Raw genomic sequence first — 12,871 nt, 5'->3', positions numbered from 1 at the left:
TTTAGCATGGAGGGAAGGGAGAGGGAGGGAAATGGATATACTTACAGTGTCTGAAGATTGGAAAGAAACCTAAATACACCATCAGCAATATGAGTGACTCTGTTGTCCCCTAAATTCAATCTCTCCAGTAAACTCAGGCCCACAAAGGCAGACTCATCCAGGCGGGTCAGCTGGTTATAAGACAAATCACTAAAAACAGGAAACATGGAAGGAAAGCAGCTCATTATATTTTGGTTCAACGTACAAATTCTTGCACACTCTAAGAAAGAAAGGTGTTAGATACCATTACTGGTCATGGGAATGCTTTATTCCAACCCCTTCTAGGCTGGCAGCCTCCCCAGAAACGCTACCCAACACTTACAGTTCGGAGAGTCTTTGGCAGAACTCCCAAGCATCAGGGCTGATCCTTTCAATGGCATTCTGGCTCACATAGAGTTGCTGTAGCATTCGCAAGCCATACAACCACCCCTTATTCACCCGAGTAAGGTTATTGTGTTCCAGTTCTCTGCAGAATTAGAGAGGAGAAAGCACATTTCAAAACGAGGCATTTCAATGACAAGTAGTTTTAAATCTCATTTCTCAGAAGAACATATACCTCTCTTCAATCCAAATGAGCCAACAAATTCTATTCAATAAATACTTGTATCTTACTTAAAAATTAGTGCTAGAGGACAGTAAGACTATCTAAAATGGCAGATCTCCAAAATCAACGTGCCAAGTGGTATAGGATTCCTATTCTGAATAAATTCTCAGAATTTCCATCAGCCAGAACATTAAGGGAATGTAAACATTTTTAGATGAGAAGTTTGTAAGAACAATTAATCAAAATACCACCTGGCTAACCAAACTTAAAAAGCTTTGTGTGTACTTATTTCACATCAGAGGATGGAGAAAGAATGAATGTACCCTCGTATAACCAAGCCAACAATCCCAGCTGCTCGGCACTGAAAAGTCCCAGGCTCCTTTCTAGTACTTACAGTTCTTCCATGTTATTCAGGCCGAAAAATGCTCCATCCTTAAGTTTACTAATTCCATTTCGCTGCATTTTCAAAGATCTTAAGGAGTCAAGCCCTTGGAATGTAAGACCTTCCACAATTTTAATCCTGTTCCTTTTAAGTTCCCTTTAACAAAAATAGTCTTACAGTCAGAAAATTTTTTTGTTAAACTGCTCCAACAATAATTATAAAGAAAAAGACTAAGAAAAAATTCTACTTCTTCCTCTATTTAGTTACTTACAAGAATTGGAGGTGGGGCAGCTTGAAGATCTTAGGCGGAATCATACTAATTCGGTTCCGGTTTAACTTTACCACTAATAAAGAACTTGATAAATTATCAAAGCAACCAGCTTCCAAGGTGCTTATCCTGTTATTACTCAAATTTCTAAAATGCAAAAGACAACAGATAAAAAAAACATAGAGTAAAATAAAAAAATTCTACCAGTGGAAAGCAGCCCTATGACTGGGCTCCAGCTCTATCACTTAACAACAACTTTACAAAACAGTTCACTGTTTGCTTTGTTCATCTACAAAATTAGGATGAGACCTACTTCATGTAGGTTGTTATGAAACAGTATGTGTGAATATGCTTTATAAACTAGAAAACACTAGCATACATGTTTAATTATCATCATCATTATATAACAACCACTTCTATTTGCTTTTAACAAAGCTGTTGGTTTAAAAAAAATCAGATTTAAACCTCAAAAATTAACCTAGGTACTTGCTAGTATTTTCTGAGAATAATACTCTCTTTCTTTTGAGGGAAACAAGAAAAAATAATCCAAAAACTTGACTTTACTTTTTTTACACTTTTTTAACAGATATTTGGGATACCAACAATAAGTATGCACATTAAAGTAAATCTAATGTAAATTCTTTTTACTTACAGGTATTTAAGTTGCATTCGAGGAAATGAGGATGTCTTGATTTCTGATATTACATTTGAGCTGAGGTCCAAACTTTCAAGAGCAGGGTAGAACTGGAATGCCTCTGCATTTATTTCTGGAATTAGATTATGGACTCTACAAAATAAACATTATATTGAAGCTATTGCTAATGATCTGCCCCAGGACGTAAGAAAGTTAAATAATTAGGATCAATAACATGAGTACTTAAACAAGAAAACAAACTGTACATTGTCCATAATTTACGTAAAAGATCTGAAATCTTAATCACTTACAATGAAAGTAGAGTAATATTAGATGACGGCTCTCCAAAATATGGTATTTCTGTTAATTCATTGTAATTCATTTTCCTAGGCAAGGAGAAAACAGATACAAAGCTTTGTAAGAAAAACATTACCTCTAGAATTCTAGTTTTCAGCTTAAGATATTTTTTAAGGTATATTTATTCACTTAAAAGGCAGAGTTAGAGAGAGACAGACAGACAGAGAAGGAGAGGCAGAAAGAGAGATACCTTCCATCCACTAGTTCACTCGCCAAATAGCCACAATGACTGGGACTGGGCAGATCAAAGCCAGGAGCTGGAGATTTCTCCGGGTCTCCCATGTAGGTGCAGGGGCCCAAGGATTTGGGCCATCCTCCACTGCTTTCCCAGACACAAAAGCTGGATAGGAAGTGGAGCAGCAGGGATTCAAACTGGTGACTATATGGAATATTGGTGCTGCTGACCACGGCTTAACCCACTATGCCACAGCAATGGCCACAACAGATATTCTTTATTATAAACACCAAATTTGAAAAGACCTATATGACACAAAATGAATTAGACTAGCATAAAAATGTTCTTATTGAGAATTTACAAGATTTTAATAAGAACTGCTTTTTCTTAGTGTTGTTTTATTGTTGATATCAATATTAGAAAAGCTAGGAAATTATAAATACTTTTAGTCTCTGCAAGTCTTTGAATACCTTCATTTATGATAGCTAATAAGTACTTAAAGAGCCCTCCCTCCCTTTTCCTTCTGTAAACACACACACACACACACACACTTTGTTGGGTTGTTTTTAAAGATTTATGTATGTATGTATGTATTTGAAATTTACAAAGAGCGGGAAAGAGAGATTGTCTGGTTCACTCCCCAAATGCAATTGCTGGACCTGGGCCAAACAGAAGCCAGGAGCCAGGAGCTTCTTTCAGGTCTCCCAGGTGGGTGCAGGGGCCCAAACACTTGGACCATCATCTGCTGCTTTCCCAGGCCATTAGCAGGAAGTGAGATTGGAAGTAGAACAGCCAGGACTTGACCTGGCACTCATATGGGATGCTGGTGTCATAGACAGTGTCTTAACCTGCTATACCACAATGCCGGCCCCACACAATTTGGTTCTAAAGCTATCAAAGTTTGGGGTGGCTACCTGGCACAGTGGTTAAGAAAACACTTGGGGGACCAGCTTGCAACACTAGCATCCCATATGGGCACCGGTTCAAGTCCTGGCTGCTCCACTTCCAACCCAGTTCCCTGCTGATGACTTGGGAAAAGCAATTGAGGGTGATGAAAATGTTTGGGACCCTGCCACCCACATGGGAGAACCTAAAGAAGCTCCTAGCTCCTGGCTCTTTCCAAGTCACTGAGGCCATCTAGGGAGTGAACCAGTGGATGGAAGCTCGCTCGCTCTCTCTCTCTCTCCTCTCTGTAACTGACTTCCAAATAAATAAATAAATCTTTGAAGAAGAAGCAGAAGCTGCAGCCACCACCACTGGGATGCCCACATCCATACTGGTAAACCTGGATCTGAATCCTCACTCTGCTTCTGATCCAGTGTCTTGCTAATGCACACACTAGCAGGTAGTAGGTAATGGTTCAAGTACTTGGTCCCTGCCACCCCCTTGGGAGTCCCAGATGGAGTTTCAGGTTTCGGCCTGGTTTCGGCCTGGCTAAGCTCTGGCTGTTGAGGCAGTTAGGGAGTAAACCAAAAGATGGAAGATCTCTCTGTGTCTCACTATTGTTCTTTCAAATTAAAATAAATGGAACTTAAAAAAAATAGCTATTCAAAGTTAGAAAGTGATGCCTGAGACAAAAATGAGATTTGACCACTCAGAGTTGGAATCTATGGCTTAATTTTACAGATAGCATGTCACATCTATTCCAGCAATCCTTTTAACAGGTTGTCTCACATTTTTTTTTATCAAATTTATTACAATCATGTTTTATTAACCTGGTTTCCAATCATCAAACAACATCAACAATCTAGAACACACAGAAGAAACCGGAAGTAAAAGGCCGCCAAGAAATCAATCAAAGGAATGAATCTCATGGAGGGGCTGGTGAGCCACCTGCTATGCTGACATCCCACATCAGAGTGCTGGCTCAAGTGCTCATCTGGGATGCCAGCATTGCAGGCAGCAGCTTAACCTGCTATGTCACAATGCCAGCTCTAAGAAGCAATAAATTGGAGCCGGGCAAAAGAGAATATAGGGACAACAGTATGAAGAAGTTATTACCCTGTCAGTAAAGAATTTAAAAAGAAGAAATCTGACAGTTCTCAAGGTACTCAGTATAAAGGCAAAATGGTGCATAACAGGGCATCAGGTTGACATGACAACAGCCATTTTAAATGCAACTACCACTGCTCTCTATGTGACCCTGAAGGTTATCCCAAGTCGTATGCGGTAGACAAAGTAAGTAAGATAACCTGCCACTCTTATCTGATGCCTGGAATATCTCTTATGAATGTTAATATTTCTTCAAAAAGTCCAAGTGAATTACAGCTAGCCTTGAGCCACCTGTCTCTATAAAATCTTTTCCTCCTGGCTTGTGAAGATTCATATGTCTTTTAGGCACCTGAGATCATATTTGAGTCTATTAAGTTCTCATCCCATCTCCAATAAAGTTCATATGGAATTTGTCCTCTTTCTTTGGTTCCACAGTACCTTGTACCTTGGTAGCCAGTTCTGTTACTCTGGATTTTACCAAAACAACTGGCGAGCCAGACAGGGGACTGAGGAAATGGGTAAGGAAAAGGCAACACTGGCAGAGCTATCTGCCTCTGTGAGTAGCAGTGGTATGGCTTGCAGCCCACTGTGTGTTTCAGTTATTTGCTGAATATTTAAGTCACTGTGGTAAGGAAGGGCAATGTGCTGCCACCACAGCGGGCTGGCCATTGCCATGGGCTTTTCAGCTACCTTCCAAGGCACAACTGGCTACGCAGCAAAGGCAAACATTTGGAGTAAAAATTACAATTACAAAAAGATATGCATCCTTCTGCCTCCCTTCAGGCTTCTAATTTGTCAGAAAAAAAAAAAAAATGGAAGAGCAGTTCTAAATTAGAGACCTTGGCTTGCCATTTTGTCTGAATAGGAGGGAGGAAATGAAGAAGACAACAAGTCAGGGCTATTGTCTCATGACCTGAGCGGGAAGAACTAGAATCCTTTGGAAGGAGGAGGGTGAGGACAAGAATGATGCTGAGGTGACAGGAAAGGAGGATCCTTCAGTGTCTGAGTCCCCATTCTTTTCCAAAGCCCAACTCGTGTGGCAGCCAGCTTAAGAAGAGGCACCCTCTGTAGAGGAGCCCTTAATGATCTAAGAACATACCTTCACAGAACTGCTAGCCAATGCAAAAACTTTGGAAAAAAAAAAAAAATGCTCCCATGAGAATCTGACCACCTGGATGATGAGACTCTGGGATATGAAGGAGATATTTCTTAGGCAGGAAGTGAAGCTGAAACAGAGTTAAGATCACAACCCAACACTTAGGCAGCATCTGCAAAATGCCCACCAAGCGCAAGGAAATCATTCCTTTATGAACTGGATCAAAATGGGAATGAGGTATGCTTGGCTGGATGAAGACGTACCAGGCAGACATCTCCCTGGAATAACGGGAGCAGCTCAGGGCACCCTAACGGAATTGGAGATGAGGCAGGGCATCCAGTGCTCAGGCTTTTCACAGGCCCAATGAGCCGGTAACACCAGTGTGAAAAATGAGCTGCCAAAAAGCAGCCCCAGAAGAAGAGTAAGCTCTGTTTCTCTCTCCTTAATCTGTTTGAAGGAAAAGATTGTGTATGATGCTGGGGAAGCTACAACCAATGTGGGAGAGACTGAACCCAGCTGTGAAAAATGTACCTTGTCACTCAGCAGGGTAAGAGAGAACAAACTAAGCTTGGGAAAAAGAAAAATAAAGACCAGGCTGGGCAACCAGAAAACAAACAGGGCACAACCTTTTTGGTCCTGGTGTTTCCCAAGAAAAGGCAGACAAATGACTAGCTGCGGTATCAGTTGTTCTACGGGGAGGCCTAAAGCCGAACCAGCAGTTCTAAACTCTCCTTTCTACTTCCACAGACAAAAGATGATCCAGCTCTGTGGCCAGGCAATACAGTGAACAGTGCTTTTAACAGCCCTGGCTAGCCATAAAAAAAGCCTCATGGAACTTGGAGAATGACTGCACATTACTGGGGAATTAATAAGGCAGTGTCTACCACACATGCTGCCATTCCCAATATTACCCAGGTAATAGAAAAATTAACATCCCATCTTGGTTCTGTTCCTGCTGTTTTAGATTTTGCTAAAACCTTTTTCATCACTCCTTTACAAGCAGATTCCCGAGGTTGCTGTGCCCTCATGTGGGAGGGCAGATAGTGAATTTTCCAGAAACTGCCCCAAGGATATCTACATATTCCCCCTATCTGTCATGGTGTGGTGGCATGGGACCTCACCCTGTTCTCCTTTCCTATCAGCACTGCATGGTTGCCTTATGCTGATCTTGTGTTAACTGATGAACACTGTGCACTCCGACAGGTTACAGTGGGTCACCTCTGCACCCACCTCCAATTTAGAGGATGAGCTATCAAACTCAACAAACTTCAAGGCCCTGAATTCAAGATCTGTGAAATTTCTTAGGGTACTCTGGTCAGATGAAACCTGTTTAGTATCTGGAATCATACATGATAAAAAATGCAAACATTCTCTGTACGCTTTATGGTAAAAGACACACATGCTTTTTCAGGCTTTTGGTTTACTGTTGGGCTTTCTCCCCCCATTCAGCACAACGCCTACACTCATTAGACTGGCTAATTAAAAAGGGGAACACATGGGACTGAAAAGTCCTCCAAAAGGAAGAATTCAAAAGTCAAGTTTTGATAGCACATCCCTTGGGCACCCCTCTACCAGGAGCGCCAATCCAATTAGATGTTACCAGTACAACTGATGGAAAATGCTGAGCCCTTTGGCAAGAGCAATAAGGACAAAAAATACCTCTATGTTTCCGGTCCAGGTAAGATACATGCCTACAGAGCAACAGTTCCTAGTGGAACTGCTGAACACTGTATATAATGTATATTGGTATACAATGCCAGGCACTGGAGCCACTGACCAGGACTTTACCAGTCACAATGTACACTGGACTACCTATAAAGGGGGGAGGCAAACGGCCTGTTTTACCAGCCTCAGTCCACTGTAGCACAAACCTCTACCTTTTAGTAAGGGTCTTACACATTTACAACAGGGAAGTGTCCTATCCAACAGCTGACTGACTCTTGATCTATGGACAGTTGTTGGGCCTGGTGACTTACAAAACTATCTCATCATCAAAGGTGATTACCCCAGTGCCTATGCTTTCACAAGCGCAAGAGGCGACTCTCAAACCTAAACATGCTCAGAATACATGTGTCAAACAGGGGGACCACAAGAGTCGAGACTGCTGCTGTAGTATAACTCAATGATATAATCTGGTCTGAGAAGGGGGAAAATCTGAGCAGCCAATGGGCAGAACTATGGGTAGTAGGGCTAACAGTAATTCATGAACCATGGCACTGGTTGTTTGTGCTGACGACTGGGCAGTGTACTGTGACCCTACACTGTGGATGGCACCTTGGAAAAAACAATGATGTACTACAGGAAATCCTCTCTGGGGAGCTGTGACGTGGCAACAAATATAAGAGCTACGTGAACCTGGTGCACAATTAACTATCATGTATTAAATGGCTCACTGCAGATGCCTTGACTAAAGTACGGGTCCTAGTCTGCTCCAGGCAGCTGGGGTACATTACCAAGAGAGGACAGGGGCCGGCGCTGTGGCACAGGTTAAAGCCCTGGCCTGAAGCACTGGCATCCCATATGGGTGCTGGTTCGAGACCCAGCTGCTCCACTTGCAATCCAGCTCTCTGCTATGGCCTGGGAAAGCAGTGGAAGATGGCCCAAGTCCTTGGGCCCCTGTACCCACATGGGAGACCTGGAAGAAGCTCCTGGCTCCTGGCTTTGGATCAGCACAGCTCCAGCCATTGCGGCCAATTCGGAGTGAACCAGCGGATGAAGACCTCTCTCTGCCTCTCCTCTCTGTGTAACTCTTTCAAATAAATAAATAAATCTTAAAAAAAAAAAAAGGACAGAAGAGTGCTAAACAGGATGGAACCTAATTAAAGCAGGGCTACCTCTATAATAGAGAGTTGGTGGTAGCCACGACCCAAGGTCAGGTACACTGGTGCTCCAGGCCCTGCAGCTTGATATATACAGATATATTGAGTCCTCCAACCTGTTTAAGACTGGCAAGTTGATTACACTGGCCCTTTGCCAAATAGTAAGGGACACAAATATGCCTTAACCTATATATAGATTCAGTTGCTGGCCTTTTGCAAGCCTTTCTTAGCAAGAACGCTAACCAAACTAACACTATCAAAGGTCTTGAGAAGTGTGGAAGCAGGTATTTAGCCTGGTGATTAAGACAGTCATGTCCCTCACTGAAGTGCCTGAGTCTGATTCAAGGCTCCTGACTCGGAGTCAGCATTGTGATACAGCAGGTTTAGCTGCCACCGACCATGCCAGCATCTCATAGAAGCACTGTTGGAGTCCTGGCTGCTCCACTTCTGAACCAGCTCTCTGCTGATGTGCCTGGGAAAGCAAGGGAAAGATGGCCTGAGTGCTTGTGCCCCACCACCCATGTGGGAGACCTAGATGGAGTTTCAGGTTCCTAGCTCTGGCTTGGCCCAGCTCTGGCCATTGCAGCCATTTGGGAAGTAAACCAGCAGATGCAAGCTCTCTCTTTCTCTCCTCCCTCTATCTCTGCCTCTCCCCTTCCATGACTCTGCCTTTCAAATAATGAATATTTTTCAAAAGGCTCTTGACTCCAGCTTCCCACCAAAGCATACTCTGGAAGGCAGCAATGATGGATAAGCAAGTAATTGTATTCCAGGGCCAGAGTTGCAGTGTAGCAAGTTAAACTGTTGTCTGCAACACTAGCATCCCATATGGGAGCCAGTTAGCATTCTGGCTACTTCACTTCTGACCCAGCTTCCTGCTAATGAGCCTGGGAAAGCAGCAGAAGATGGCCCAAGTACTTGGGACTCTGCACCCATGTGGAGACCTGGATGAAGCTCCTGGCTCCTGGCTTCAGCCTGGCCCAGCCCTTGCCATTGTGGCCATCTGTGGAGTGAACCAGCAGATGGAAGACCTCTTTCTCAACTTCTCTCTCTGTAACTCTTTCAAATAAATAAATGAATCTTTAAAAAAAAAAATAAGTAATTGGGTTCCCATTTACCCACATGAGACCTGGTTTCCTGACTCTAGTTTCAGCCCTGGCCCTGCTACTGCAGGCATTTGGGAAGTGAAGTAGTGGAGCTCTAACTGTGGTCTATGGGTTCCCTTTCTGCACTGACAGTGACCAAGGGATCCATTTTACAACATATGCTGTTCGAGACTGGGCTCAAACACATGATATGTCATGGCACATTCATCTGCCACATGCCCCTGGCAGCAGAGCTGCTGGAGAGAAAAAAACAGCCTGTTAAAGCAGAAAGATAAGAAGCCTTTAGGGGCAGGGGCACAGTGGCGTAGCAGGTAAAGCATTGCCTGCAGTGCTAGCATCCCATAAGGGCGCCAGTTCAAGTCCTGGCTGCTCCACTTCCGATCTAGCTCTCGGCTATGGCCTGGGAAAGCAGTAGAAGATGGCCCAAGTCCTTGGGCCCCTGCACCTGCTTGGGAGACCTGGAAGAAGCTCCTGGCTCCTGGCTTCAGATCAGTGCAGCTCCAGCTGTTGCAGCTATCTTAGGAGTGAACCAGCGGATGGAAGACCTCTCTGTCTCTCTGCCTCTGCCCCTCTGGAACTCTGACTTTCAAATAAATAAATAAATCTTAAAAAAAAAAAAAAAAGAACAAGACCGTCCATGTACACCTGTACATGGATGTACACCTAACTGCCATGCTGTCCAAGTATCCAAGTTATTAGTACACAAAATATAGTTGTTTTGAACTCCACAAATGCTAAGCCTGGGAAAGGAGACACTACAGTAGACTGAATATTTCTTACCACAGTTTGAAGCACCTCAAGCCCACCTCAACTGATCTCCATTGATCCTACTAGATGCTGTACCTGTTATCATGGCTTATGTCCTGCATAGGCAAAAGGAAATACCTCAGGGCACTAAGGCTGGCCTCTTGCTCTAGCACATCTTCCACCAGATTGAGGAATTACTGATGGACCTCATGCTGTTGGCCAACAAGTCTGGTCTGCCCTACCACACAAGCCCTAGCTGCTGCCCTGCTGTTTAACAGGGATGATGCTACTAGTATCATCTTGCTAAATGATGCAGATTTGCTATTACAAGTCACTGCTAAACATTTATAGTTTTGCCCATAGCTATGGCCTGATGATGTTTTTGTTGCTCTTTCTGCTGAGGTCTGCTTTTGAAGCTAGTATTTTCCTGCAGTGGAGGTTCCTGGTAAAAAATGTTGATTGTTACTGGGGCCGGCGCTGTGGCAAGGGAGGTTAACGCCCTGGCCTGAAGCGCCGGCATCCCATATGGGCACCAGTTCTAGTCCCAGCTGCTCCACTTCCAATCCAGCTCTCTGATATGGCCTGGGAAAGCAGTAGAAGATGGCCCAAGTCCTTGGGCCCCTGCACCCATGTGGGAGATTCAGAAGGAGCTCCTGGCTCCTGGCTTCAGACTGGCACAGCTCCAGCCGTTGTGGCCATCTGAGGAGTGAACCAGTGGATAGAAGACCTCTCTTTCTCTTTCTCTGCCTCTGCCTCTCTGTAACTCTGCCTTTCAAATAAATAAATAAATCTTTAAAAAAGGAGAAACTTCAGAGGCATTTGGCCTCATGGGTAAGATGCCAGTTAAGACACCTGAACTCCATATCAGTCCTGGGTTCAATATCCAGCTCTGGCTCCTGACTTCCATTTCCTACTAACATAATGGGAGGCAGCGGTGATAGCGCAAATGACTGAGTTCTTGCCACGCATACGGGAAACCCAGACTGAGTTCCCAGTTCTGGGCTTCACCTTAGGCCCCTGCGGACATTTGAGGGGTAAATCAGCATAAGGCAGTTTTTTCTGTGTGTCTCCCTGGCTCTCAATTAAATAAATAACCAAAAGAAAAACTTCAGTTAAGAGGAAAACTGAATTAAATATCATATTCTCAAATGATATAAAATACTATCATAGAAATCTACTTCATTCATCATGCATCCATCTTAGACAAGTCAAGACATTAAAAGAATTTACACAATAGAGAGTTTCACTGGCTGAAAACTTGGAGGAAAAAAAAAAAAAACAACCTGTATTTACTCCCAACAGGGGAGAAATCTTACTTTTGGTCCAGGGAAGTAGAAGGGTATTTTTACATAGTTTGCAACTTGAAATCATTAACCCAATGCCCACAGAATATGTGATAATAAAGCAAGGACAATTATTCAGGTTTTTAAACCTCTATTTTTTCCATTTTTTTGATGGCAGCTATCAACAAGACAATTTATTAAATAACCTCAAGGAATTTAACATAACTTTAAATAATTAAAAATAACTTACACTTCCTGTAATGTTTGCGATTCCAAGCTGATGTTCCAGTTAGACAATCGATTATGACTCAAATCCCTAAAAGAAGATATAATAACATTGTTAGTGTTGGAAAGTAAAAATGAAACCAATATAGAAACATTAAATCCTGGCCGGCGCCATGGCTCACTAGGCTAATCCTCCGCCTGCGGCACTGGCACCCCAGGTTCTAGTCCCGGTTGGGGCACCGGATTCTGTCCTGGTTGCTCCTCTTCTAGTCCAGCTCTCTGCTATGGCCCAGGAAGGCAGTGGAGGATGGCCCAAGTCCTTGGGCCCTGCACCTGCATGGGAGACCAGGAGAAGCACCTGGCTCCTGGCTTTGGATCAGCACAGTGCGTCGGCCACAGCGGCCATTTTGGGGGTGAACCAATGGAAGGAAGACCTTTCTCTCTCTCTCTCTCACTGTCTAACTCTGCCTGTTTAAAAAAAATTAAATCCTATTCAATGTGAATTTAAATAGTGCAAACAGAAATATTTGTGAATAAAAATTTATTCACCTCTCAAAAACAGGGTTTTTTTAATTGATTAGGGAGTATATTCATCTGGTTCAATAATCAAAAACCATAAACGGGTATATAGCAACAGATCTCCCATCATTCTCTCCAGCCATCCAACCCCCTTCCCAAAAGCAAGAAATAAAAATGTACCATTTCTTGTGTAGCCTTCCAGATATATTTTACACACATGTACCACCAAACTTTTACAAAAATGACAGAATAATTCACATATTATTTTGCCCCTTGTTTCTTTCACTTAACAATACATCTTGATCACTCCATAATGGCTATTTTAAAAGCGTATCATCCCTTGTAATGATTAAATAATGTTATTTTTGCTCTAATAAAATTTGAAGACAGATTTTATAAATCACCATCCTGAGTTTCTATATCAAAATTGGAGTTGACCACATCCTTGATTCCAAAAAAAAAAAAAAACAAATAAAAAAATCGTCTAGCTAATCCAGTTTCAGGGAGAGGATGATGATGCTTATGATGATGATGGTGGCAGCTACCATTATGTGCCAGGAACTCTCCTACACACTGTACACATACTGACTGACTATCCACCCAATAACCTTAGGAGGCAAATAGTTTTACAATCCTCACTTTCCTAATACAGAAAGAGGTACAGAGATTATTAACTCGCCAATCC

The 12,871-nt window shown here is 42.9% G+C and overlaps 1 protein-coding gene across 5 annotated transcripts in view; it reads right to left on the bottom strand.

Moving 5' to 3' along the window:
- LRIG2 (leucine rich repeats and immunoglobulin like domains 2) overlaps nucleotides 1-12,871 on the bottom strand; it is a 59,656-nt gene that overhangs the window by 30,953 nt on the left and 15,832 nt on the right. For all 5 annotated transcript variants that reach the window (XR_009865956.1, XM_062191982.1, XM_062191981.1 and 2 more), the window contains exons 2-8: nucleotides 11,693-11,758; nucleotides 2,179-2,253; nucleotides 1,886-2,020; nucleotides 1,237-1,380; nucleotides 978-1,121; nucleotides 362-505; nucleotides 46-189 (exon numbers count right to left, since the gene is read on the bottom strand). Coding sequence is in view for 4 of the 5 variants with exons in the window: in XM_062191982.1 (XP_062047966.1) it covers nucleotides 46-189; nucleotides 362-505; nucleotides 978-1,121; nucleotides 1,237-1,380; nucleotides 1,886-2,020; nucleotides 2,179-2,253; nucleotides 11,693-11,758 (852 nt within the window). In the remaining variant the exon portion in view is untranslated. The remainder of the gene's footprint in view (nucleotides 1-45; nucleotides 190-361; nucleotides 506-977; nucleotides 1,122-1,236; nucleotides 1,381-1,885; nucleotides 2,021-2,178; nucleotides 2,254-11,692; nucleotides 11,759-12,871) is intronic.

The sequence above is a fragment of the Lepus europaeus genome, chromosome 5 (assembly GCF_033115175.1).
Source record: "Lepus europaeus isolate LE1 chromosome 5, mLepTim1.pri, whole genome shotgun sequence".
Classification (NCBI taxonomy): Eukaryota; Metazoa; Chordata; class Mammalia; order Lagomorpha; family Leporidae; genus Lepus; species Lepus europaeus.
The sequence above is the reverse complement of the archived record's forward strand: the minus strand, read 5'-3'. Positions and strand labels throughout refer to the sequence as shown.